The 23,603-nt window shown below is 37.6% G+C and overlaps 1 protein-coding gene and 1 pseudogene across 1 annotated transcript; one reads left to right on the forward strand and one right to left on the reverse strand.

Moving 5' to 3' along the window:
- Positions 1 to 23,603, forward strand: part of LOC139437432 (septin-14-like) — a 158,944-nt pseudogene that overhangs the window by 107,079 nt on the left and 28,262 nt on the right.
- On the reverse strand, positions 17,657 to 22,714 carry LOC139437467 (septin-14-like). Its single transcript, XM_071211490.1, has 4 exons — positions 22,482 to 22,714; positions 21,965 to 22,061; positions 18,718 to 18,886; positions 17,657 to 17,783 (listed from the first exon to the last, which is right to left on the reverse strand). The coding sequence occupies exons 1-4, from the start codon at positions 22,521 to 22,523 to the stop codon at positions 17,657 to 17,659; spliced, it is 435 nt and encodes a 144-aa protein (XP_071067591.1). The 5' UTR covers positions 22,524 to 22,714.

Genomic DNA, 23,603 nt, shown 5'->3' on the forward strand with positions numbered 1-23,603 from the left:
TCTGCTTCTGAACAGGGTCTTACTTTTAAAAGCTAGAGCTTAGCTGTTCAACGTTTCCAACATTTCAGCCTTTCCCATGCCTGGAACAAGCAAGGCCGCAGACCCAGAAGTCGACGTGGGCAGCAGTTCAGTCTTGTTAAGAAACCTGCGCTGAAGTCCTGGGTCTGCCAGGGAAGAGCTGGAGCCCAAAGACCTCCAGGAACACCAAATTCCTAAACCACAGTATTTTAACCGCCCAATAACCAGGAAGGAACTTATGTCTGCTCAATGTTTGCTCACACTGGTGGGTGGGTGACCAGGCACCTGCCAGGACAAGACAAGCAGAAGGAGCCAGAAGAGGTGCCCCAGCACCTCCATGTCAGCAGATCCAGGGATACAGGACCAGTAGCGGAGGAGGGACAGGGGAGGGGGGCAGGGAGGGAAGGGGAAGGGGCGGGGGGAAATAGGGGGTGGGAATCTGGGCAGGAGGGAATGGGGGTGGGAATCCGGTGGAAACAGGTGGACACGCTGGAGAGGGTTTGTAGGAGGGTTCAGAGACAGGTCAGTAGATTAGCAGGTCAACAGGTTAATTAATAGCAAGTCAGCAGGATGCAAGGAGTGGAAAAGAGGGACTCGCAGGAGCAGGAGGAAGACGAGAGCTCCTTCTTCCTCTGAGTCTTCTCCTGTTTGACCGCTCCCTTGGCAACGGGGGCTTTATAAACCCTCTCCCTCGTCCAAATCACCTCCCTTGAAACCTTCACGCGCCCACATTCTTATTAACCACTCTCCGCCCCCTCCCCCTGATTCCCTCCTTGTGCCATCCTAAGGACAGCTCCTCTCTGGAGCCTTGGCGGACCTTCTGAATTCTGGTCCTTCCCCACCCAGCTCTTCCTGTCTTCCCCTACGCCCCAACCAATTCCTGCTTTGTGGGATCCAACCTCCTCTATGGAAATCCCTTGTTTTTAACCCGTTTCCAAGGTCAGTCTCTGCTCTAAGTCCCCTTCCTAGGGTATAAGAAACATCAGCACAGCCAACCCAGGGTAGGCTAGCTACAGAGCACTTTGCATGCATCCAGGACCTGTAGCTTCTCACTGCAGCATCTGTTGAGGTTACCAGTCAACTTCATAGCTCAACAAAACACTTTGGTGTTGTGAGATATGAAAATGATTAAACTTTTTTTTTCTCTTCATGTTTTTCAATAAGGAGACCTTGACTATGTCACTTAAGTAATCTATGTTTATCTGTATATCTTTTTGGACACTGGAGGAATAACTAAGTTAGTAGTTGGAATTTCATGAGATTAAAGTGTCTGGAGTTATGCTCCCATAACTAGTTGAGCTGCCTTTTCTGTTACTTTACTTTATGAATTTGAAATAAAGATATTAAAAATGGGTGGGGAGCGGAGGCAGGAATGAGCTTGAAGAGGCTGCCACTGACCCAATCAGGACAACCTGAACATTAAAATGAATCATGGCAACAATGCTTTATAACACATTGGAAACAGCAAAAAGAAGTAACCACGAGTCGCCCATACACTTAAATGTTTAAATAGGAGGCTGGAAGAGGAGAAATCTCTTCTGTACAGGAGATTACCAAGAATTGAAGGTAAAAGGAATAATGGAAATAGCAAAGTACCATCTTCTGATGATCAATGGAATAATGATTTGAGCCCCAAATCATTGATGCATGCTAAAGTCATTGGGGGGAAGCAGATATGGCTCAAACCCTTGGGCACCTGCCTCCCAAATGGGACATCCTGGGTTTGGTGTCCAGTGACTCCTAAAGAAGATGAGCAAGTCAGCGAGCTGACAAGAGAGGCTGTGGTGAAAGGGTGATGCAACAAGATGATTACACAAGGACACACAATGAAAGACATAGAAATCAGGGAGTGGAGGTGGCTCAAGTGATTGGGTGCATCCTTCCCACATGGGAGGTTGAGAATTTGGGTCCTGGTGAAGCCTAGAAAAAAGGTAGACATGAAGACAGTGAGTGTGAAACAATGGGGTGTGGGGGTGGGTATAAATAAATCTTTAAAAAATTAAAAAAACAGTCACTGGGAAAAGAAGGTTGAACAAAGGATATGGATAGTGGAGACCATTGCAAGCAAATAGTCAAACTTAGTATCATTAATAATAAACTGTTTTCATATGGCTCCTGATGGTGAGACAGTGAGGACAGGATATCATCTAGATAGTAAAGGAATGAAAAAAAGGGGGAAATAGCATAGAAAAGTCTGGGAAAAAAGAAAATACATTACAAAATGGTGACTGTAAACTGAAAATTAAGAGGATAACATTGCGTTTAAAGAATCAAAGTTCTTATTAAATGCTGACAACTGTCAGATTATATTAAACCCACCAAGAACAAAAACACAAATGTATGCACTTTATATGAGATACATCCATAGCTTAAGGATACAGAAAATTTTAAAATCAATCACTAAATAACTAAAATACTAATTAAAAGAAAGCTGCTCTGGTTGTGGTAGTATCACTTAAAATTATTTACGGGAAAAGCATTAGTAAACATAAGGAGGGTTTTCACAGAAGATAAGAGGTTCAGTTCACCAGAAAAGAAATCACAATGTAAAATTGTGGCTACAAACACATAAAGCAAAATGTGGCAAAACAACAAGTAGACATAGTCAAATCCATCCTAGCAAAGTGGAAGATTTTTATATCACCTCTCAGTAATTGCTTTAATAAGCAGATTAGAATTCAGGAATGATTTAGAAGATTGAACAATAAACAAACTAGCTTTATAAGTACATGTGGATAGTACACTGACCCACTGTGGAAGTTACATTGTTTTCAGCACACATGGTATATTTACAAAAATTAAACATAACTTGGCCCTAAAAAAAGTATCTATAAATTTCTGAATAGCAAAATCACAGGACACATTTTCTTGAATCATGACACCACTGGCTAGAAATCAGTGATAAAATATAACTAGAAAGCCTACAAATGTGTGGAAACAGAAAAGTACACTTTAATTTTTGTGGTCAGTCATAGCTTCTCCCCTTTCATTTCTGATTTGTATTTATTTGCATCTTCCCTTGAAACAGCAGAATGAACATTCTTCTCAAGTCCACATGGAAAATTCTCAAAGAGAGACCATATTCTATGCCACAAAAAACCTCAACATATTTAATGGAATTGAAATCATACAAAATGGTTTTTGGCCAAAATATAAAACAATTAGATATCAATAACAGAAAGAAATTTGGGCAATGGACCTATATGTGCCAATTAAACAACAAGCACTGAAATAATCAGTGAGTCAAAAAAGATATCACAAAAAAAATCAGAAAATAATTGAAATGAACGGAAATGAATTTAAAACACACCAACACTTATCGATTCATCAATACAAGGCTTAGATGAAACTTATAGCATATACAGGCCTATATTAAAAAAGAAAAACAAATCAACTCAATAATCTAACCATACATATTAAAAAGTGGAAAAAGAAATGCAAACTAAATCTAAATTAAGCACAAGAGAAGAAATAATTAAATTAGAGCAGAAATTAAAGAAATAGAGAAGAAAAAACAAGAGTGAAAATCAACCAAGCCAAAAGTTGGTTCTTGGAAAATTTCAATAAAATTGACAAACCTTTTGCTAAATTAATCAAAAGAAAAAGAAAGAAGACTCAAATAACGAAAACCATCAATTGTAACAAATGTACCACACTAATGAAAGATGTTTTTAATGAGGGAAATTGTGGATGGGGGAGAGGGTGGGGTATATTGAGTTCCCTGTATTTTTGATATATCATTTAAGTAATCTAAGCCCTCTTTAAAAATAAAAAATTAACTAAAAAAAAAGACCAAAATAGACAGGACATTACTACCAACCTTGCAGGGTAAAAAAGAATTTTAAAAGATATTATGAAAAGTTGTATACCATTATATTAAGTAACAGGTGAAATGACACATCACTAGAAAAAGACAAATAACTGAAACTGACTTAAGAAGAAATAGAAACAGTTTAATGGGATTAAGCAAGTAAAGACATTGAGATTGTACTTAAAAAAGTATCCACAAAGAAAAATGTTTTGAAACAAGGTAGAGTTGGTGGTAGCACAATACTGGGAATATACTAAATGTTGCCGAATATCTCACTTTAAAATGGTTAATTTTCTGTTTGAGAATTTCACCTCAACTTTTAAAAAAATACCCACAAAGAAAAGCTCATCCCCAAAGCTTTGACTGGTTATTCCCAGAAAACCTGTGAAGAATTAATATCAATATTATATAAACTCGTCCAAAAAAATGGAAGGGGAGGGAATACTTACAACTCATTATATGAAGCTATCATTACCTTGATACCAAAACAATACAAAATATGACAAAACAAAAAACTACAAACCAATATCTCTTAAAAGTATAGAATAAAATTGTTAAAAAAAAAACTGCTAGAATACCAAATAAGCAACATATAAAATGAATTATATGCCATGACTAAATAAGATTCCTGTGAGATTCTCCAGGAGTACAAAGTTGGTTTAACATCTGAAAATCAATGAACTTAATTCATGATAACATTTGATTTAAAAGGAAAACAAAAAAGCAGTCATCTCAATACATGCAGTAAATGATCTGATAAAATTGCACACTGTTTCATGATAAAGACACTCAACAAACCAGGAATAGAAAGAAACTTTCTAAACCTGGTGAAGGAAAACAACTAAAAATAAAAATTCATAGCTAACATCATGCTTAACGATGAGAGATTGTATGCTTTCCCTTAAGATCAGGGAAATGTCAAGGATGCCCATTCTCACCACTTGAATATAACATTTTAATTGATGTCTAGCCAGTGAAAGTACACAAGAAAAGAAATAAAAGGCATCCAAATTGGAAAAGAAGAAATAAAACTCTCTCATTCACAAATAACATTATTCTGTATACAAGATCTTGAGGAATCCATCATAAAACAAAGTAATAAAAGAGTTCAGCAAAGTTGCAGGACACAGGATATTATACAAAAACCAATTTTATTTCTATACACTTTCAATGAGTAATTAAAAAATGAAATTAAGAAAATAATTCTATGTATAATATCAAAAACATTTTTTAACTAGAAATAAGTTTAACAAAAAAGTAGAAAACTAATACTCTGAGAACTACAAACTATTGTTGAAAGAATTCAAAAATCTAAACAAATGAAAAAAATACCATGTTCATGGATTGTAAGACTTGGTAAGATGGAAATAACCCCCAAATTGATCTACATATTCAATGAAATCCCTGACAAAATCCCAACTAAATTATTTTCAGAAAATCACAAACTGATCCTGTAATTCATATGGAAACTCTAGGAACCCAAGTTAGGGCAAACAACCTTGAGAAAGTAGAACAAATTTGGATGACTCACACTTCCTGATTTCAAAACATACTACAAAATAACAGTAATTAAGACAGTATGAACTGCCATGAAGTTTGACATGTTGGTCAATGGAATAGACTTGGGGATCTGGAATTACAAAGGTGCTGTTTTAGTTTGCCAAAGGGCTGCTGATGCGGATTACCAGAAATGTTTAGGCTTTTATAATGGGGATTTATTTGGGGTAAAGGCTTACAGTTCTGAGGCCATGAAATGTCTAAATTGAGGCAGCATCAGAGGCACTTTCTCACCAAACTCAGCTACTGTTGATCTTGCTGTCTGGCCAAATGGTGAAACAAGATAGTCACCAATCTATGCCAATGTGCAGGCCTTCCCTTCCAGAATCTGTCACTCAGAGCTCACCTGTGACACAACTAGTCATAGGCATGTCTCTCTCCAGACCTCCTCTATGAGTCTCAGTAGCTCTGCTTTCTTTCTAAATTCAGCTTCAAGCTATCAGACATATGGCTCATTTCTCCCTGGGGTTCAGCATTTTGAGCCTCTTGGGGGCTTCTTTCCATGTAGTTCAGCCTTGGGCCAAACTGGAGTCATTTCTTTCACATTACAGTATCAAATACGGCACCTTCCTTTTCCTCTATGTAACTATCTCTCCTGTGTCTCCATTTATATCAGATTGGGCAAGAGGGTGGATACTCAACTTGAGGTACTGAAGTAGTCCAATCAAAAGGACCAAAGCAATTTTATCAAGTAATCTAATCAAAGTTCCTTCAACTGAATTTAGTGAGTCTAAGTGTAACATACCCACAGGAATCGATTAGTTCAAAATCTTAATCTTTCTTTTTTGGGATTCACAAAATTCAAACTATCACAGGTGCCAAGACCATTCAGTGGGGAAAAACACCCTCTTCAATAAATGGTTCTGGGACAACCAGACAGCCACTTGTGGAGGAATGAATTGGATCCTTACATCAGTCCACACACAGAAAAATTAATTCATAAAGGAGTAAAGATCTAAATATAGTAGCTAAAACTACAAGTCTCTTAAGAAAACACATAGGAGCTTGGATTAATGACCTTTGAATTGGCATTATATTCCTAGAGATGACACAAACGCATAAACAACAAAAGAATAAACAAGATAAATTGTACTTCACCAAATTAGCAACATTTGTGCTTCGAAGGATGCTATCAAAGAGTGAAATGAGAGTTTCCAGGAAGTTGGTATCACAGTAGGCAGGCAGGGAACAGCTCTCTCACAGAACGAATGGAGAGAGAGCCAAAAGGTGTCCAAGGGACCTTGTTTGGGGTCAGCACAACAGGACAGTGGTGCACAACTCTCAGAAGGGTGAGAGACAGAGAGAAAAAGAAACTAAAACAAAAAATATGAGTTACCAAAAACTGTGGCAGCCAGGAGTTTTCCCATAATCAGCCCTCAAAATTAAGCCTGGATAAAACCCATGGCTCATGGCAGCTGACTGAGAGGGGAACAGATGTCTTCCTTCCTGTCAGTTGTTATAAGGGGAAAAGGAAAGGTGAGCCAGAAGGCTTCTTTTCAGTGAATTCAGCCAGCACAGCCTGTTTTGAATCTCAGGTCTGTCCAGACCAGAAACACAGAAAAGCAGAAGTGAAAGAAACACATCCACTGAAAGGTGCCATGATGAGTGCCATCAATTGGGCAGTGAGGGAATTGCAAAGAAATATCTGCTTTTTGGTCTCCCTTTAGTCCCACCCCTGGGAGAAAATTGCCCCATTAGTGAGTCTGTGGCCTGATTTTGATAGTGTAAGTTGGGCAATTTGGGAGAGTTAGAATAAGTGGAACCAAAAATCAAAGAAAAGTAAAGAAAAATCCAGAAAACTACATAATAGAGAGAAATTGAACAGAGTAAATTCACCAACATATTAAGATGCCAAGACATCTCCAAAAAATTCTAAGCCATATTAGGAAACAGGAAGAGATGGTCCAGCTAAAGTAATAAACAAAATACCCAGAAGAGATATAGGATTTAAGACAACTAACGAATCATAATCAAAAATCTCTGAAGTCAGTTCCAAGAATTGAAGGAAAATATGACTAAAGAGTTAAAGGATGTTAAAAATGCACTTGGTGAACATAAAGAACAATTTGAAAACCTGCAAAATATCAGAGCTCATGGGAATGAAAGACACAATGGATGACATTGAAAATACATTCATGGCACAAGAGCAGATTTGAATTGCTCAAAGAAGAATTCGGGATTCTGAGGATAGAACATCTGTAGTTGAAATGACAGGTGAACAGAAAGAGAAAAGAATGTAAGAAATGGAACAGCATCTCAGGGAACTTAATGACATAGCAGAAGGCAGAAACATACACATTGTCAGTGTCCCAGTAGGAGAAGAGAATAGAAAAGGGTAGAATTGAGGAAATAATGAACAAAATTTCCCAACACTTATGAAAAGCACAAACATCAATATCTAAGAATGACAGTGCACTCCAAACAGAATAAATCTGAATAGACCTATTCCAAGAGAATCACAATTCAGAATGAGAAATATCAGAGATGAAGAGAAGATTCTGAAAGTGGAAAGAGAAAAGCAAAGCATCGCATACAATGGAACCTCTATAAGACTAAATGCTGATCTCTTATCAGAAACCATGGAGTCAAGAAGGAAGTGGTACGATATGCTTAAGGTACTGGAAGAGACAAACTGCTATCTGAGAATCCAGTATCTGGCAAAACTGTCCTTCAGAACTGAGGGTGAGTTTAAAGGCTTCACTGACAAAAATTGAGAGCATATGCTACAGGAAGACCAGAATTACAAGAGATTGTAAAGGGAGAGCTGCAGACTGAAAGGAAAAGTACAGATAAGAGGCTTGGAGAAGAGTATAGAAATGAAGATTTTAGGAAGTATAAATTGAAGGGTAAAATGGTAGACAATAGCAAGGTATAACAACAGAAAGACAAAGAACCAAATGAATGAAGAAATACCTTTATAGTAAAAATTTTGAATGGCAATGATTTGAACTTCCCATTTAAAAGACAGACTGATAGGATGAATAAAAAATTATGAGCCAATCTTTGAACACATGTTGCATGAGGTCAAATTCTGTTTGTTGACCTAAAATCTGGTCAGGCCCTCCGTCACAGCCTGTGTTTTCAGTCATCAGGTAAGAGCATTTTCTTCTGTTTCTACTTTTGTTTTCCTAGTGGTTAGATTTACCAGGGGAAACCATCAATTAGTAAGTTTTCTATTATTGTGCTGCAGTGTTTCAATGCTATATGCATATCTGTTTCTAAAATTGGTTCTATCTTTTAATAAAATCTATGGTTTGTGTCTCTGTGTTCTAAAGTTGTAGTGATGGATACAAACTCTGTAAATATATTAAATGCTTTTTAGTGGTACACTTTAACTAGAGAGATTGCATGGTATGAGAATTCTATTTCAATAAAGCTGTTTCCAGAATAAAAAGAAGAAGAGGTTGAGGACATAGAGGCTTTAGCTGATGACCTTGAATTCTAGAGTGTACATTAGAAGGGTTTGGAAGTTCAAGAGAGGAGTGAAAATTGAGGCAGAGTAGGGATCTCCACATCCATATGTGGCTAGGTGCCTAGGGAAGGAGGAATTTCCTGCAAACTTGGAATATAAGGAACAACCATCACAGAAAGGCTGGTTCCATTCTAATTTTAGATTCTTTGAGACTGGCAAGTTTTAAAAGGTAACCAGGGATTTCTTGTTGATGGAGGGTGGGGTCATTCTCCCAGAAGCTAGTTGTCTTCTTCCCTTAAAATATATTCACATGAGCCTATAAAATAATTCAAGTTGGTATCAAAGTCCAAATCACCATTTTCACATACATTTCATTTCAAAAAGTAGCACGTGTGGAAAGAATAACCTAAAGAGGCATTTAATTTCCTATGAAATATGAGAGGAGGATTTTGGACTCAATGGTAGCAGACCATGACCCATTTCTCTTCACACCTAGGTCGTAAAATTTGCTTTTCTCTTTGAGACCCAGCTCTTATCACAAGCCTGTGGAGAGTGTTTAGCTGCTCCAGCCAGACTAGTCTTAATTATCTCTAGCCACAAAAATATTCACAGAAAAAAGAAAGGTAACCTGGAAGAAATTTTCCTAATTATACTAAAAGTCACTCTTAATGAAACTGCAATGTAATAACCCACTGGAATAGCCCTTCCCTTATTAACTTTTTAAAACTTCTATTTCTGTCTTTTATGAATATTGAGGGGGAAGCATATGTGTCTCAGGTAACTGGGCTCCCATCTATATATGGGAAGTCCAGGGTTCAATTCCCAGGGCCTCCTGGTGGAGGCAAGCTGGCCCACATTTTGAGCTACCCCACAAAGAGTGCTGTCCTGGGTGGAGAGCTGGCCTGAGAACAGAGCTGACTTAGCAAGATGATACAATAAAAGGAGACACAGAGGAGAGTCAATAAGAGATGTAGCAGTCCAGAGAGAGGAGGTAGCAAAACAGAATGAGTTCCTCTCTTTCACTCTGGAAGGTCCCAGGGTCAGTTCCCGATGTCATCTACAGAGAAGACAAGTAGACAGAGAGGAACACACAGCAAATGGACACAGAGAGCAGAAAATGAGTGCACAACAATGAGGGGGGGAATAAATAAATATATCTTTAGTAAGTAAGAATAATTATGAGAGACTGATGGAACCCATGTCATGGCTGGAACTTGGCAAAAGTACAAAAATTGATGTACAAATAGTGAAACATTGCTACTAACAAAAGTCATTGATTTACTTTATGCTTTATACGTTGGGCCATACACTTTTATAAACTTTAATGAAATTTAACTTGGTCTATATCCAACATTGCATTAACATATAGAAGAATTCCATCACACCTAAAATGCCCCATGTTCCATCTGTTCTTATTCTCCCTTCCCCTAACTTTGGGGTCCAAGGTAACCACCAAGATTAACTCATTGGAACATAAGATTCATAGTTACTTGCAACAACATTGAGGGCTTGACATACTGGCCTGTCTTCTCCTTAAGACTCTGCTCATGCTCTCAAGAGTCTCCCACCACTCTATGTGAGAGCATAGCAGGACTCTCCAGGATGGGAGTCCAACACCTTCCCACTCATTATGTGGGTCTCCAACCACTGATACAACACACCATGAAAGGATCAACACTACACATTCCCTAGAAGCCTGCCCCAGCTGTGCCCTTTCTTGCATACCCCCCACATGCAGCACCCTAAGTAATCCTCCCCTGCCATATTTGGCAAAAGAACATTGCCAACATTGTAGTTTCAACCACATACCTGCAAATCTCCAGTTCCATGGACAGTCCAACCTACCCTCCTGCCCCCTCAGAGACCAGCACCCCCAACCTAGTAGAATCACTGCATCACAGTTGTGCCCGTCCACCACACAACTATGCAATTCCACCTTATCATAGCTTTTGTACATATGGGTTTTGACTCACAAACTTCTCCCTTTCTGTCTCCTGTAAACCTATCATCCAGACTCTAACTCTGTGAGTCTGCTCAATTTGCTTAGTTCATATCCGTGAGCTAATGTAATTTTGTCCTTCAGTGTCTGGCTTGCTTGACTCAACATGATTTCTTCAAGATTCATTCATGTTACTCAGTGTATCAATACTGCATTCCTTCTTACAGCTGAGTATTATTCCATTGTATGTATATACCAGAGTTTGTTTATCCGTTCATCGGTTGATGGACACTTGGGGGTATTTCTAACTTTTGGCAATAGTGAATAATGCTGCTATGAACATTGGTGTGCATACATCTGTTCGTGTCACTGTTTTCAATTCTTTTGGGCATACACTGAGCCGTGAGATTACTGGACCATATGACAGTTTTCGAGAAATCCAAATATTATAGGCAGAACTGACAGCTTAGGAGTCTGGCTGGAATTTATGCTCCCTAATGTGACAGAGTTGGACTCAGTTGTGGTTTTTCTACACAAGTTCATCTGTACCTTTTATTGGAACCTATAATTAGTAGTAGAGTTGATAGGTGTATGCCCAAAAGACTTACATTTTTGAGCTGTCCATGTGCCAGTTGGGCCCTGAATCTCAACAGTGTTGCACCACCTACTCTCCAGTTCATTGGACTTACCCAGGACATATAACAAGGAGATGATGATGTATAATGAGCACCTCAAGGAACAGAGAGTCTGCAGCTGCAAGCAAGATAGTCCCATCCATCTGCCCCATGGGATCTAAGGTCCCTCTCAGTTAGAATTGTAGTGGGCATCACTATCCCAGAATCCTCAGGATTGGGGAATACCCGATGGACTAGAGTAAAGTAATTGCTATTCTGCTATAGACTTATTGTGACTCTAGCAATGGAAGAAGTTTTATCATTGATGTGGAGGCAATGACCACTGGAGGTTCTGAGAGGATGGAGAGGGAAAAATAGCTGCAATTTGGGAGCATTTTCAGACATTGCAATGACAGATACAGGTCATTATAAATCTTGTAATAAGTTACAAAAACAACAATATAAACTAAAATCCACATTTAGTGGCAATGCTCCAAAATGTTTTCACCAATTGTAACAAATGTATCACACTAATGAATGATGTTATTAAAGTCGAACAATGTGGGAGTGATATGAGTGGGGCATATGGGAATCCCCTCTATATTTCATGTAACATTTATGTAATCTAAGCATCTTTGGCAAGTAAAAGATAAAAAAGTATGTTTAAAAATGCTATCCAGAGCAATCTAGAGATTCTCTAGCATCCCAGTAAAACTTCCAACAACATTTTTTCAGAAATGGAAATATTGATCTTCAAATTAACATAGAAATGCAAGGTACCAGAAATAGCCAAAATAATCTTGAAAAAGAACTATGTTGGTAGAGTCACACTTTCTGATTTGAAAGCTCACGTCAATGCAACAGTAAACTAGTCAGTGTGGTACTGGCATAAGAATATACATACAGAGTGTGGAAGACTGATATTATTTTATGAATCCCAAAAAGAGAAAGATTATGTTTGTAAATGAATCTATTTCTCTGTGTGGTACCCTTCGGTTGCATTAAACTTAGCAGAGTGGATTTTTATTTAATTACCTGTAAAGATTGTTTTAGGGCTTTTTATTCCACTATGTCAGTGAGGTGTGACTCACATTTGTCCTTGCCCCCTTGCTGGTTCTGATATAAACTCACTTTGTCCTCAGATGGACAGAGGAAATGCAACCCAGCAACCTGATTTTGTATCTGCAGTGTGTGAGAGGATAACTTAAGCATGAAACCCCAAGAGACTGGGCCCATGGAGAAGCTCAAGAGAAAACCTGCCCTGCTCTATGCCTGATAGCTTACAGGTGAATTTGGGAAGAGAGCAGAACAGGCAAGACGGACATGGAGGCCCAGAAAGAGGCAAGCTCTTTGCCAAATTGCAGCTGAATTTGGGAAGAAAGTGGTGCAGGTGAGTCTGAAAGACCTGATCCAACATCATATTAGATGATGAGTGAGAGGAAGCTTGAAGGGGAAGGCAGAGACGAGGCAGAGATTGCCCACCATCTTGCTTTAGCATGAGGCAGCTGACTTATTGGGACAGTACCTTTTATGGTACATCAAGTTGGACTTTTCCAAATTGGAACTGTGAACTGTGAGCTTTTACCCCAAATAAATATGCTTTATAAAAGCCAACACATTTCTGGGTCTTTGCGATGGTAGTCCATTGGCAAACTAAAGCCTAGACCAATGGAAAAGAATTGAAAGTTCAGAAAGAAACCCATACCTTCATGGCCAATTGATTTTTGATAGACTATTCAATGGGAAAAGAAGAGTCTTTTCAATGGGAAAAGAAAAGTCTTTTCAAAAAATAGTGCTGTGACAACTGGATAGCCAAATGAAAAAGAATAAATTTGGACCCCTACTTCATACCATATACAAAACATATCTTGGAATGGATCAATGATCTAAGTATGAGATCTAAAAGTATTAAAGCCTTAGCATATAACATAGGGGAAAATCTTCATGACTTTGGATTTGGCATTAATAAATTCGGACAAATTAGAAGTCACCATAATTTTTTAAAAGCCATTAATCTATTTTTTATCCCTATGCCCAGTGTTATATACATGGAATCATATAATATGCAGACTTTTGGATCTGTCTTTTCATATAACAAAATGCATTTCGATTCATTCAAGTTGTTTGATTCAATAGTTCAGATTTTCTGTGGTGTTGTGTTCCAATTTATGGATTTTCTACAAACTACTTGTTTATAAACCTTTGGTAATATGGTTGGGTTTTTCTAGGTTTTTAGAAATTATGAATAAGGGTGTTAGAAAAGTGGTGTATAGTTTTGTGCGTGTGAACAAAAGTTCTGCAGATTTCCCCTCTGTTCCTATAATTAAGCTTCAGTCTTAGGCTGCCATATTTTCCTAGAACCTGGGTAGGGAGGAGAGCAGTGGCAGTACACCTAACTCAGTTTTCCAGCCCCTCTGTCTCAGCTGTAGTTGTGGGTCCAGTTTGGATTTTGCCCATCTAGCAGAAGTTGAGCTTTTGTTTTATCTTTTCCTCTTTCCACAGCTGCAGTGAATTTTCACCAGTTACCTAGGGGGGAGACTGTTTTTATTCTTTCCCCATTTGATTAAATGTTTTGTTCCACAAAGGGACATGGGGAAAACATTTCAGGCAATTTCATGTCTTTGGTTGCTGTTCTCTTCTGCCAGGTTTGTCAACAGATACTTTCTTATGACAATCTCTGATCTTTCCTGTGAGCTCCCATTTGGGTTTAAGGAGAAAGAGCCTGTAAGAGGGAGAGAACCTCCTCTGTCCAATTTTTGCAGTCCATAGGGGCTGTGCTCTGGCTGGTCAGTCCACCCTTAATCTTCACCAAATCGTGAACGATTCTAGCTGAATTCTTCTGTGAGTCTGGTTGCATCCACCCCAGGTAAGTGAGTCCTTGCATCTCTTTTCTCCCTGTAGGCTCCTGGTCATCTTAGACTGAGTCACTCGGTTTCTCTGTGACCATTTTCCAATGGATTTGAAAAAAAAGTCATGAATTTGGAATTAATTTGTTTTTCCGTTGTTGTGTTTAAGTATGGGAACAATGTTCTTTCCAGCTCTCTCTGTCCAAGAGAGAAACCTGAACTCACCTCCTATCCTTTACTGAGAAATTTGTTGTAGTTTGTTAAAACATGATGCTCCTGGTTCATCTTCTATATCCCCCTGCTCACCCTGGGAATCAACTACTTCTCCAAGGATTCCTGATTCCTTTAATTTAAAGGATATTTAGAAAGCAAGATCTGGGCACCAGATGTCCTCTTTCTATTGGGGTGTCAATGCTTCTTGGCCTTCTCAGCAGACAAAGGTTGGAAGTAATATAAGTACAGTAGCTCATGTATACATATACTTATATATTTATTTCTAAATCTGCCTGTCTTTAAAAACCTGATTATATTTGAAAACCTCTGATTAAAATCCAACAATCATAAGGTTTATTCTAGATCTGCCCCTTTCCTTGATTGTAATTTCTTTCCCAACAATGAGAAAACTGGCTTTCCATATCTATAATATATTTCTTTACTCATTTAACCCAAGTTTTTATGCATAAAGTCATTTTAAAGTTGCTAGCCCATTCTGTGTGAGAACTAAATTTACTAACTAGAATACAATAGCTATGCAGAGGAGTTTTTTTTGTTGTTGTTCTCAGCATCACCGTATCAAAATATTGTTTTCCCTAGTTACTCTTAGTAGGTTCTTTCCTTTCCTACCCCTTTCATTGTGGTTGTTATTTCTTCGTAATAGATTTAGGTTCATATTTTAAAGTTTGCATACTATTTTGGATTTCTCCTACAGTATGGTTGATATTTTTAGAGATGATGTAGATTTTCTTTCATTTTACTTTCATCAGAGTTATAAAATTCCATATTTTTCACCTCTTTGGTTTGACAGCACATATCCTCAGAGGTTATTTTCTCACTTCAACCAGAAAGTAAGTGGTGATTTTGCTTAATCCAGTCGTGATTGTCAGCTGTTCTGACCTCCCCAAGTATGTATTTGTTTTTGGGAGGGGGTGTGTATTTACCTAGTTTTTTTAAACCAAGCCTTACTGGTATCTGTCCCATTTCCTAATCGATATCTTAGTACACTTAATCTATAGACACTAAAAGAAGCCTTCTCTTTCTCTGTCTCCTTCATTGGACCTTGTCTCGGCTTGCCAGGCTTCTCTGACAATATCACCCAAAAGGTTGGCTTAACAACAGGAATTTATTGGCTCATGGTTCCAGAGGCTAGAAGTCCAAAATCAAGGCCTCAGGAAGGCCATGCTTTCTCCCCAAATTCTGTTTCAGTCCAGTGCTGGCTTGTTGCAATCCTTGGGGTCCCTTGGCTTTTTCTCTGCCTCCCGTTGCGTGGTCATCTGTCTCCCTATGTCTGGGATCTCATTTTCTGCTGACTTGCCCCTTCTGTGTGGCCTTCTCTGCCTGTGTCCAAATTTCTCCTGGTAAGTCTGATAATGGACCCCAGGAGTACGAATTAAGGCCCACCCTGATTCCCTGGGGCCATCCCTTAACTGAAAATAACATCCTATTTACACATGAGTTCACACCCACAGGAATGTAGATTAAGATTAAGAACATGTCTTTCATTGGGGACATAATTAATCCTATCATAGGTTTATTTCATTTATTCAGTTAGGTTACTCTTTTTTAAATTTTATATACAGTAAAATTCATGCTTCATAGTGTACATAGCTATGAGTTTTGAAAAATGCATAGAATTGTGGATCTTTCTCAGGACATAGAAAGGTTCTACAACACTCACTCTGCAAAAGAAAACCAAAAAATTCCCTTGAACTTTGGTCTTTTTATCCCTGTGCTGATTCCACACTGCATTGTTTTAGATTTATCACAAGGCCTAATATCTGAAGAGCATGTCTTATTTTGTTTTCTTTAATATAACTTGTGCATTCTTAGTCCTTGGCCCTTTTTTGTATATATGCATACAAAATTGGGTTTCTGTTCGGGATTGCATGGAATTGATAAATTGTCTAGCCATTTCTATAACCAATGTAAAGCACAGTTCTTATTGTTGGTTTAAATTGTTATCTTTGTATGGTGTGTTATGCACATTATCTTTTATCTCTATTGATTCTCTGTTGAGATGTTCTGTCTAATGGCGATAATGGTGTATTAAAGTCCTACACTATAATTGTAGAGGCTTCTATTCCTTCACTTAGGTTTTTCAGTGTTTGCCTCTCATATTTGGAGGTGCTCTGGTTAGGTGCATAAATGTTTATGATTGTTCTTTCTTCTTGAAAGATTACCTCTTTTACTAATATATTTTTTTTATATTTATTTATTATTATTATTTTTTAATTACATTAAAAAAAATATATGAGGTCCCATTCAACCCCACCGCCCCCGCCCCCCACTCCCCCCACAGCAACACTCTCTCCCATCATCGTTCATTTTTTTCTCTTACGTTAGTGTTGTGATTAAAGTTTATTTTGTCCAATATTAGTATAGCTACTCCTGCCATTTTTGGCTAATGTCTGCTGGTAAGAATGTTTTCTAGCCATTCACTTTCAACCTCCTTGAATCCCTTGGTCTAAGGAGGGCTTATTGTAGACAGCATATAGATGGGGCTTATTTCCTTACCCATTCTGCCAATCTGTGTCTCTGACAGGTGAGTTTAATCCATTAACCTTCAGTGTTATTATTCTGAAAGAATTACTTACATTAGCCTTATTTTCTTTGGATTTGTGTATGTCAGATGTTTTTATTTGTCTTTTTGTCATTTTAGTTGTTCTGACACATTCCTCCAACTCAGACTGTCCTGTTTTTTTTTTCCTCCTGCAGAACTCCCTTTAATATTTCTTGAAGTGTAGGTTTCTTATTGGCATACTCTCTTAGTTTCTGTTTATCTGTGAACATTTTGAACACTCTGTTGTTTTTGGATGTCAGCTTTACTGGATAGAGTATTCTTGGCTGGAAATGTTTTTCTTTCAGTACCTTGTTATGTCAGACCATTGCCTTCTAGCCTCCATGGTTTCAGATGAGAAATCAGCACTTAATTTTATTGAGCTTCCTTTTGTGTGAAAATTCAAATTCTAAAGATGATGAAAGTAAGTGTATTTTTCAAAATGATTTTTAGGAATCATTGAAATAATAAGTTCTACAAGTGCTCTAAAAATAATAAAATTACAGATCATAATTTCTAAATGGCAGTGTTTCTAAAGGCAGTGTTAAGAAACATGTTAAATGGCTAAGCTTTGAAGAACAGCAAGTAGCAAAAAATGTCTTAACTGAACACTTGAGATTAAAGCTCTCATCCAAATGAGTACAAATTACATTAAATTGGCAGTACTTGCCTCCTTTTAAGCTTCTTTAAATGCAGTTTCTTTTTCCTTTACTCTTTCCTTTACTTGCTGCATAAACCTGTTTCAACTCTTCTTCCTCTCTCTGGCATTGATCATAGAACTCTTGTCTTTTGACTTCATAGATCTCTTGAAAACTAAACAGGGATTTTTATACTCTCATATTAATGTGTTAATATAAATAAACATGTACAAATATGTATATTTTTAATGTTATTTCCCACATAAGAACATTTAGCAATATACTCTCATGTGTAGCCATGCAATATATGGAAATTTCTATATCAGGAGATGTAAAAAGCAAGGTGCTCTATTTAATATGCATTGATACTAAAGTATGTAGAAGTATATATTAAAAATGGTAGAATTTTGAAACACATATATCAGTGAATTTTTGTTCCTATTCCCTTTCTATTATATCACACACTTTCACATCTTTAGATAATAAAATTTGGGGAAACCTCTAATTTATGAGACTATTTTCAAATTTTAAATAAAGCTAGTCACCTTTCTAAATATCATTTAAAAGAGCCAGTTCAATTTTGGTTGTCTTGAAGGAACCATAACTGATACATCTGTATTGTCGTGCACTGCCATACTTTGGCAGCATATATCCTCTTCCTCTTCAATGAGGCTAACCACATCTGCTCTCAGACTTTTCACTTACCTTTCATGATATTACATCACTGTTTTTCATCATTCCTCCTTCCAGCCCTTTTCAATATTCTTTGCCAATTTGGTGCAATTTTGCCAATCTTCTTTTCGAGTCTCTATTTTATATTTGTATTTCATATAAATATATTTATATGGAATTTTATATTTCATAAAAAAATAGAAAAAAATAATGTAGTTTTCTCTCAGACATATGTTTCAACATATACTGAAATAAAAGAGACGTTGTATTAGGTTGCTCCTAAGAAATATCTCCATCTAAGTCATTAGATGATTGAAAACGTAAAAGTCAAGATGCAAGAAATATGATTATTCTCCTTTCCAATTCATTCCTTCTCATGGTTGTGGGGGGAATTCCAAATTATGCATTTCTTTGTCTTTGCAAGTTCCCCCACTCACCTGACTGGATGGTTGTCTGGACCCACATCTGTGAAGCCCATTGTGTGGAGTTCATAGCACCTGTAACGTTCATAGTGTCGAGTGTGGGTCTGTTCTTTCATGTCTCCCATATTTGTGCAAAGGAGAATATCCCGGAGTTTAACAAAGTCATGGTGATTTTCATTTTCCACTAGTGAGAAAAATAATGAAGTCGTAACACTCTTTATCAATCCCTGGCACTCAGTAATGAAGGCATGCATGAGAAACACATTTGAAATGACATATAGCTAACAATTTAATTTATTAATAGTTAATCTGTTAATAATTTTTAAAGTACAATTTTGGTTGCATTCTATATACCAATTATAAGTACAGTTCATTAATGGACCAGGAAATTTTCTTTGAATGTATAATCAAATGCACAAATGGGAAATAGAAAAAATAGTAAGTTATATTAGGATAGGTTGTTTTCATTTATAATTATCTTAGCATCTTACTAAATACACTCAGGATATATTACAGAGACCTAACAGAGTATGTAAGATAATTTCACTAAAGTGAATTTTGTTAATGCAAAGACCTTAACATCTGTGCATGTTTTAATTATCAAATTCTATTTATGCAACCCATATTTATGAGACTGCATTAGTCAATATTCGAAATTAATGAATAAATTCCTGTGACTTTCTCTCCTGTTTGTTGTGTCAAAAGTCTAAGCACAAGAAATTATTGCATTGTATATGATATTGTGACTAAATTATATATATAGTTCATAAAAAGATGTCATTTTAAATGTTTCTTAAGTTCAAAATTTTCTAATGAGTTAATTTGTTTCATTTTCTTTTCTTCTTTTTTTAAAAAGATACATAGATCACAAAAAATGTTACATTAAAAAATGTAAGAGGTTCCCATATACCCCACCCCTACTCTCCCCCACTCCTCCCACATCAACAACCTCTTTCAATGCAATGAATTGTGGCACATTCACTGCTTTTCATGAGTACATTTTGAAACACTGCATGGATTACAGTTTTCATTGTAGTTTCCAGTCTTCCCCACTCCATTCAGTTGGTTAAGCCAGGAAATGTAACGTCCAGCATCTGTCCCTGCAATATAATTTAGGACAATTCCAAGTCCCAAAAATGCCCCACATCACATCTTTTCTTCCCTCTCCCTGCCCTCAGCAACTACTGTGGCCACTATCTCCACATCAATGACACAATCTCTTCTTTGCTAGAGTCACAATAGCTTTATAGTAGAATGCCAGTAAGTCCACTCTAAATAATATTTTATTCCTCCATTCCATTGACCCTGGGATGGTGATGCTGACAGGTTAGCTCAGGGGATTCCTGCCTAGCACATAAGTTAATTTTTAAAACCAAAGAATCTGGAATCCAGTATGGGTAAAGATAATCTATTGTCCATTAATTAGCATTAAGGTATATGAACCAGACAGTTAATTATTAATACTTCTTTTTATAATATTACAACTCATCATAAAATGATATAATATAAATGTCAAGGGTCTAATTTACCTTTAGCCAAAGGTAAATTACACTTCTTTGGTTTAGAAATGGTTGCCCATTCTTTTTTCTAGAGACCAGTTAAAAATGCTTCATAAACTTCCTTGTCGCTCAAATGTAGCCTAAGCCTAAATTTGCTAAGGCAAATTTAGCATATAAATGCACTACCTCCCCCGCCCTAATTTCTGGGACAGGACTCAGGGGGATGAGCCTTCCTAGCACTGAGGGATTATTACCAGGAGCCAACTGCCAATGCATTTGGAAAAATACCTTGATCAAAAAGAGGAAATATTAAATGCAAATGAGCTTTTATGGCTAAGAGATCTCAAAGTGAGTTTTGAGGTCATTCCAGAGGCTATGCTTATGCACATCTCAGCAGGATCTCATTCATGGTCACAGTAAACAGTGCCTCAAACACTGGAGTTTCTGAAGGCTCTAGAGACATCTAAACATTATAGACAGGGCAGATAATCTCAGGAATTCAGCACTCTGTCAGTGGGTCTTACTTTGGAATACATGTTCCCAATGTAAAGGGTTAGACTCATTTATAATTTCCCTACACATGGCTATTCTGCCTCTTTTATTTGAACCTATAATTAGCACTATACTCATTAAATACATGTTCCAGAGACTTAAATCTTTGGTTTGTTCATATGCCTTTTGAGACCTGAATCTCAGCAGAATTGGAACACCTACTCTTCAGTTCATTGGACTTGCCCAGGACTACTAACAAAAGGAAGATGATGGAAAACACCCATCCCAAAATATAGAAAGTATCCACAATTGCAAGGAAGACAGTTCCATCCATTTGGCCCTCTCAATCAGAATCAGAGTGGGCATCACATCCTAAAATCCTCAAGAGTGATGAATGAACAAACGAAAGAGGGCAATGCAACTATGGGTGGATGTAGACTTATTATTACACTAAAAATGGAAGAATTTGTAACATTCATATAAAAGCAGTAACAACCAGAGGCTCTGAGGAGAGGGAGAGGGAAGCATAGGTGTCAAATGGGGCACTTTTGGTACTTTGGAATTGTCCTGCATGACATTGCAATGACAGGTAAAGGCCATTATACATGTTGTCCTAACCTGTAAAATTGTGCTGTGCAAAGTTTAAAGTATATTGAAAACTATAAGCCATGGTTAGTAGCAATGCTTCAATATGTTTTCATCAATTGTAACAAGTGTATCACAATAATATGACTTTGTTAATGAGGGAAGTGAGAGTGGGGAGAGGGTGGGGTATGTGGGAACCCCTTACATTTTCATGTAACATTTGTGTAATCTAAAACTTCCTTAAGAATAAAAATTAAAAGAATACTTTATAAATTATGTAGCAATTAGTTTATTCAGCATGGTTAAACACCAGTATTTATGCTCCAATTTGGCTGAAAGTTCCTTTTTTCAAAATCTTTCCCAATCATCTGGATGTCATGGTTTACGCACACAAAGAGAGAAAATATGCACATGGCACGTTGGGCTTAAAGAGGCCGTCCTACCCAGCCTCTGTGCATTGTAGCTTAAAGCAGCATCCAGAAAACCCTGATGAAAATGAATCATGGTCAAATAAATATTAGCACATTTGAAAACCAATTTGTGCTCCTAGCAGTAATTTAATTTGCAGTTTAGCAAGAGTTACTAAAATTAACTTAAGCTAAAGTCCTTTTCTGAGACTGTGAGGTGACAAGCACGGTATATTATTATAATTGTTTCTGAGCCTGCTCACATTCATCACACAGTACCTTGTAAGACTCCCCAGGGGTACTGGCAGCCTCTGAACATGCTTTTTCCTACTTTTACTTCATCCATACTCCCGACCACCGCAAAGGGTAAAAGTCTCTGGAAAGAAACAATGACATCAATGCATTCCTTAGCACCAATACAGCTTACTATGTTATTCTTATTACTGTTATGGAAATAGGAAATAGGAATATCATACGAAATGTACTCAAAAAGACATCTGCTCTGCCTCACAGATGACTAGGCAGCGATTATGAGCTAACTGATTTCTACAGTCATTAATATCAGGCCATACACACACATGAAAATTACCTACTGAACAGAGCTTAAAGCAAGGCATCCTGCTATGGGGAATATAAAGAGGAGAAATTTTTAGTAGATATATCATTACTCTTCTGTTATCTTTCTCCTCAAAAACAAAGGTAATGTTTAAGGAATATGAAACAAACAAACAAAAAGAAATAAAAAAAAGTATGGGAGCCCCACGTACACCCCACCCGCTCCTGCAGCATCCACAACCTCTTTCACCGCTGTGGCACGGTCGTTATTTGCTGAATGCATTTTGGAGCGCTGCTGCACCACATGGATTGTGGTTTGCACTCTCCTCGGGTACTTTCGGTGGGTTGTGGTGGCATGTATTGGTGTCCCGCGTCTGTCCCTGCGGTATCCTTTGGGGCACCTCTGGGTCCCGGGGGTGCCCCCACGTCGCGTCTCCTCTTCCCTTTCCTGCCCGCGGTGGCTGCCGTGGCCACTCTCTCAGGATCGATGCTGCGGTTTCTTCCGTTACTGGTCACGGTGGTTCCATGGCGGAGTACCAGTAAGGGGAGCCACATTTTATTCCTAATTTTTCCTTATGTCCTACTAAGTCTGGTTTCTGAAACTATCTCTAGATATTATAATACAAATGTTTGGATCAGTCTTCTTTTATTCAACAAATATTTAATGATCCTGTAGTATGTATATGCGCTATAATAGACTAGGATAGAAAGACAAACAAGGAAAGTCCCTGCCTGATTTTTCTCCAAGCACACGTATGTAGTATAGCAGAGTGGTTTTGGAATCAGACAGGCTTGAGGTTGGGTCCCAGCTGTGTGACCCTGTGCAAAGTATTTAACCAATTTGTGCCTCATTTCCCTAACCCATAAAGTGAAGAAAGTAAGAGTACCTAACTCATTTAATACATATTTGCTGAACACCTGCTATAAAGAGAAAGGAATGATGTGTACTCTAGAATCGAGTGAAAACTGTACCGTATAACTCCCAGTGAAGTCTAAATGCAATTTAGAGCATTAAGAGTCAGGTGGAGTCTGGAGAATGAGGAGCAACCCAAGCTGGATGTGGGAAGACGATGAGCAAAGCAGGGAGGCAGACCTTAGGTAAGCAGAAGGCTTTGAATAGGATACAGAAGCAGAAATAGGCAAGATCTGCCATGGTCTGCCTGAAGTTAAACAGGTTCATCTACCTGAATAGGAGGGTTGATATAAAGGAAATGTCTAAGGTTAAAATTAGTAAACATTGCATTAAATATTTATATTTAGTAATTAACAGCAAAATATAAAAAGAATTATATACCATGTCCAAGTGGGGTTTGTTCCAGGAATGCAAGGTTGCTTTAGTACCAAAAGTTCATTAATGTAATAT

This window comes from Dasypus novemcinctus, chromosome 23 (genome assembly GCF_030445035.2).
Source record: "Dasypus novemcinctus isolate mDasNov1 chromosome 23, mDasNov1.1.hap2, whole genome shotgun sequence".
NCBI classification, from domain to species: domain Eukaryota; kingdom Metazoa; phylum Chordata; class Mammalia; order Cingulata; family Dasypodidae; genus Dasypus; species Dasypus novemcinctus.